Source organism: Mandrillus leucophaeus, unplaced genomic scaffold (assembly GCF_000951045.1).
Source record: "Mandrillus leucophaeus isolate KB7577 unplaced genomic scaffold, Mleu.le_1.0 Scaffold244, whole genome shotgun sequence".
NCBI lineage: Eukaryota > Metazoa > Chordata > Mammalia > Primates > Cercopithecidae > Mandrillus > Mandrillus leucophaeus.
This window is the reverse complement of record NW_012102521.1, coordinates 1,431,489-1,436,393: the sequence shown is the minus strand read 5'-3', so window position 1 is coordinate 1,436,393 and position 4,905 is coordinate 1,431,489. Positions and strand designations below refer to the sequence as shown.

Below are 4,905 nucleotides of genomic sequence, written 5' to 3'. Positions count from 1 at the left end.
AGGCATCCTCGCCAGGCTGTCGGTGCCCAAAGGTCAGGCACGTGGCGGGATCTGGACATCAGCAGCTCGAGCCACATGGGCCACACGGGACCAGTTGGATGGGAAGGTGGCTCCGGCTCCTGCCCCTGGCTAGTCTCTGCTCTCAACATACAGGCCTGGAGCCCAGAGGGGCCTCTTTGTGACAGCCTCTGCCTGGAGCTGGGCCAGGAGGGGAATGTGCATTTTCACTTCAGCTACCACTTCCTTCGATTTTGCAGAAGTGCTTGCAGCCCTCTGCCCCAGGGTTGCTGGCTGGCATCGGGGTGACCGGGCGGCACAGCCCTGGACCAGCAAGAGCTCATCCTCCCAGGTCTGGGAGGATTTCCAGAACCCTTGGTCCAGTTAAAGGCAGACTCCCCGGGAGCCCCTTCCTGGGCGGCTCAGTCATTCTGATGGGGTCCAGGGGCCTCAGGCAGCAGCTCCGTGTGCTCACTCCAGCTCATTTGACAGGAGAGGTCCCTGTCTGGTGTTATTCAGAATTTGAAAGGTGGGGAGGGGGCGGCTGCAGAATCGGAGTAGACACCAGCGAGCAAAAGTATGCGGGCTTCTAGGGCCCCTGAAGCGGGGCTTGGCAGCTGAGGAGGGAAGCCAGGCCCGGTGTGAGCCTGGTGGGGCCCCCCACACCCCTGGGGCTCAGAAGGAACTGGACTGGTCGCAGGTGGCTCTGGCGTGTCCCCAGCCTACTCGGCCCCCCTGCCTGGCTGGGGGTCTACCTTCCTTGGCCCTTCTGGTTCCACTCACTGCTTCCTCACCTACTGACCCCCTCTGTTTTGGGCATGGCCAGAGAGCTCTGCATCTCTTGCTGGACCTTGGAGCTGGGCGCAGCAGCCAGACGACAGGGCCACACAGATCTTAGCAGAGCAGCAGCCGGGAGGGCAGCGTCCAGCACACAGGCACCCGAGGGAGGGTCTGAAGACCCTCAGCGCTGCCCCACCATTTCCATTCAGGGGGCTGGCCGGAGATGCAGGGAGCAGTGCATATTTATTCCAGCCACTGGGAGGGTGGGGGCAGAATGGGTAGCCCAGGAACCCCTCCAACCCACACCACCCACTGCCAAGGGGGCATCACTTTAGAGATGGCTTTTCTGGATTCTTTCCTGACTCAGTGTCTCATTTTTTAATGTGTTTTCAAGCTATTGCTTTACATTCTCCACGCGTTAACGGCTTCCTGTAGTCGTGGCTTCCTGTTTTCCAGTTGTTAAAAAATGACGAGACAAGTCTCAATCATTTTAGGAGTTTTATTTGCTGAAGTTGAGGCCACGCATCCGTGACACAGCCTCAGGAAGTCCTGATGACATGCCCAGGGTGGTCGGCCACAGCCTGGTTTCATGCATTTTAGGGAGACAAGAGACATCAGTCAATATATGTGAGACGTACATTGGTTCCGTCCAGAAAGGTGGGGACAACTCGAAGCAGGGAGGGGGCCTCCCAACTATCTGTCTCTCACCTACCTGTGGGGAGGTCACAGGTAGGTGGGAGACAAATGGTTGCATTATTTTCAGTTTCTGATAAGTCTTTCCAAAGGAGGCCATCAGAATATGCATCTGTCTCAGTGAGCAGAGGGAGGACTTTGAATAGAACGGAAGGCAGATTGGCCCCGAGCAGTTCCCAGCTTGAAGGGGCCCGAGATACTTTTCTTTAACAGAAATATACTTGAAAGGGCAGCTGGGGATGTCAACACACAGGCAGCCCTACCTGCTGGCCCAGAGCCCTTGGTGTGGGTGTGCCTGGTTTCTGCCTCACTTTCGAGCAGCTTCCAGAGAATTCTTGCAAGAGCCATGTGGGACGGGTAGGAAGAGCAAATGGCTCCAGGGAGCGCCTCTGGCCAGCCTCTCAACATACAAGCCTCAGGCCCAAAGGGGTCTTGCTGTGTAGGGGCTCTGCCTGTAGCTGGGGCCCGGCCCTGCGCTTTGAGGCGAGTGTGTCCCAGGGGACTGACTGCACCTGCTGGCTTCCCATGAGGGTCTCGGCTGACAGAGGGCAGTACCAGGCAGCATGGGGTGGGGGTCGGGCCTGGCACTAGGCAGGCAGGATTGGAGTTAGTGAGGCAGCTGCCAGGCTCAGCCTCCATCCCTGCACTGCAGGGCCCGGAAACAGCAGAGTGAGACCCTCAGGCTTTGCAGGACTTTGGGAGAGGCACAAACACCATCTGAGAATGGGTTCAGGGCACTCTCCTCCCTGCAAGCCCTCTTTGGCTGGTCAGGGTGGTGCCTGTTTTAGAGGCACCTCAGGTTAGGGAAGGAAGCAGAGGGACAGGCCCCTGGATGCCCTGCACCATCCCCCTGCGTGCCCTGAGCCATCTGCTGCCCACCCGCCATGCCTCCCTCCTCCGGGCCCCTCATGCCGTGGGTGACACAGCTTCCAGGCCATGTGCACGTCACACCTCGGGTAGCCAGGAAAAATTCCTAGAAGCAGTTTATCCAGGTCAAAAGTTAAGCACATTTAAGATTTTTGGAAACATGTTGCAAAATTTTGCTGCAAGTCAATTCATACTTCCATCAGTCCCGTGTAAGGATACCCACTGCCTACTCTCAAACACTATGAGTTTAAAAGTTCTTTATTTTTGCCAACATGATAAGCCAAAAAGATTTTACAAGGCTGTCTTTCAGATATTCATGTTTGCATTTCTTTGATTAGAAGTGGAGTTGAGCATTTTTCAGATTTTAGGAGCTTTTTCTTTTTGGGACGGGGTCTCTCTCTGTAGCCTAGGCTGGAGTGCAGCAACGCAATCACAGCTCACGGCACCCCTACCTCCTGGGCTCAAGCGATCCTCCCAATTCAGCCTCCTGAGTAGCTGGGACTACACGTGTGTACCATCATACCTGTTGATATTTTTGTAGGTATGGGATGTTACTATATTGCCCAGGCTGGTCTTGAATTCCTGGACTCTAGCAATCCTCCCACCTCAGCCTCTCAAAGTGCTGGGATTTACAGGCACGAGTTACCACACTGGGCCTTTAGGGGCTATTTTTATGTCTTCTGTGAAAGCTCATCAACTTTCTTTTCTCTCCCAGCTTTATAAAGGTATAATTGACAAGCAACAACAGTACATAGGCCAGGTGCGGTGGCTCACGCCTGTAATCCCAGCACTTTGGGAGGCCGAGGTGGGTAGATCATTTGAGGTCAGGAGTTTGAGACCAGCCTGCCCAACATGGTGAGACCCTCGTTTCTACTAAAAATACAAAAATTAGCTGGGTATGGTGGCAGGCGACTGTAGTCCCAGCTACTCAGGAGGCTGCGCAGGAGAATAGTTTGAATCCGGGAGGCAGAGGTTGCAGTGAGCCGAGATTGCGCCACTGCACTCCAGCCTGGATGACAGAGCAAGACTCCATCTCAAAAAAAAAAAAAAAAGAATCGTACATAGTCGCAGTGCCTGATGTGATGTTTGGATGCCTGTTGGCTTGGAACCTTGCTTGTATTTATCCCGTGGGATGCAACGGCAGATCCTTAACACTTAAAAAACACCTGCACGTTGTGCACATGTACCCTAGAACTTAAAGTATAATAAATAAATAAATAGTAAAAAAAAAAAAACACATACAAATCAACGGGGCACTTAGTAAATTAGTAAATACTCACTAGCCATTTTGTCAGTGGGTTAACTTGTCATTTAATCTGATTTCCCTAAAGCAATTTCAACCTACTCTTTCTCCAGGTCATTTTAAACTCTCAGAGTGAACGTCTTGATAGGACCGACAAGACGCATGACATGTACTTAGAAAGCTTATCTTAGAGCCACACTGAGATTGGAGCCTGCAAAATATGCCAGGTGAGAGAGCCTTCTCCAACTTTGAACATGTGAGAGGAAGCCCATGAGAATTTTTCTATGAAGCATGTTGTCTCATAATTCAAAAATTAACACATAAAAATAGATTATCGAGATAAAAATTAGCTCAACAATAATAAATCTAGAGGTGCTACGTAGAGAAATGAAGGGCTGATTTCGTAATTCTTTTGTGAAGTTCTGGGAAGCCAGGAATGGGAATGAGAGCATAGTTGGTGGCTCCGGGGAGGGCGACGCAGTACTGAGTCAGGGGGCTGTCCCACAGGTCCCAGGGGAGCCCTGCATGGTCCAGGCCATGAGGAGCTGACCAGCAGCTCCCCCTGATTCATGCGTCTCCTGGTGCCGTTGCTCCTACTTCTGACCTGCCAGGAAGACTCTCTTCCCAGGAGGTCACTTGTGGCAGGAGGCAGGGGAGTGGGGGACATCCTCCTCACCAGATGGGCACAGAGCCACAGACACCACGGACCTGGTGTCCAGAGGTGAAGGTCCCAAGGCTGCGTGAGGCCTGGAGCAGGGGGTGTGGGACTGAGGGACACTGAGGCCCTGACTGAGACTACACGGGCGAGACAGTCTGTGGGGCGGGGGAGCCGTAGGAAGTCGGGGAGGGGCCGGACCAGAGCGGCTCTTGCAGGCTGAAGCTGGAGCGGCCCCTCTGGCCACCCACTGGGGTCTTGCCTGCGTCTCCCCTTGTGTTTTGGATTCTGGCTCTGCCTCCCAGGCGTGTGATTGTCATGAAAGAGACGGGCCTGTGTCAGGGCCAGAAACTGCCTCTGAGCTCAGGACTCGCACAGCGAGGCTGGGGCGCTCGTTTGATGGGAAAAGAGCCGTCTGGGTGAAGAACAGTGAGTGCAGACACAGGCGTGGGGCCTCCCACCTGAGAACTGTCTTCACTGCCCCCCGCCGCCCGCCACAGCCCTGTGTCTTGGGCGAAGTGGTGACAACTGGGTGTGAGACAGCCCAGTCATACCCACTCTCCCCCTCTGCCCAGGGAGGAAGGTGAGCAAGGGGCACGACACTCACACCCGGAGAAACCCAACAAGCGCAGCAAGGCTGTGGGGAGACCGGAGCCCTGCACACCGCCGG

At 54.4% G+C, this 4,905-nt stretch overlaps 1 protein-coding gene across 2 annotated transcripts in view; it reads left to right on the top strand.

The window, feature by feature from the left end:
• The window catches only part of GPR132 (G protein-coupled receptor 132), a 20,349-nt gene that overhangs the window by 8,893 nt on the left and 6,551 nt on the right, over positions 1-4,905 (top strand). The window contains exon 2 of one of the 2 annotated variants that reach the window (XM_011982899.1): positions 3,694-3,807. The exons of the other annotated variant lie outside the window; for it this stretch is intronic. Coding sequence (XP_011838289.1) covers positions 3,801-3,807 — 7 coding nt within the window. The 5' untranslated portion in view covers positions 3,694-3,800. The remainder of the gene's footprint in view (positions 1-3,693; positions 3,808-4,905) is intronic. 2 annotated transcript variants of the gene reach the window in all.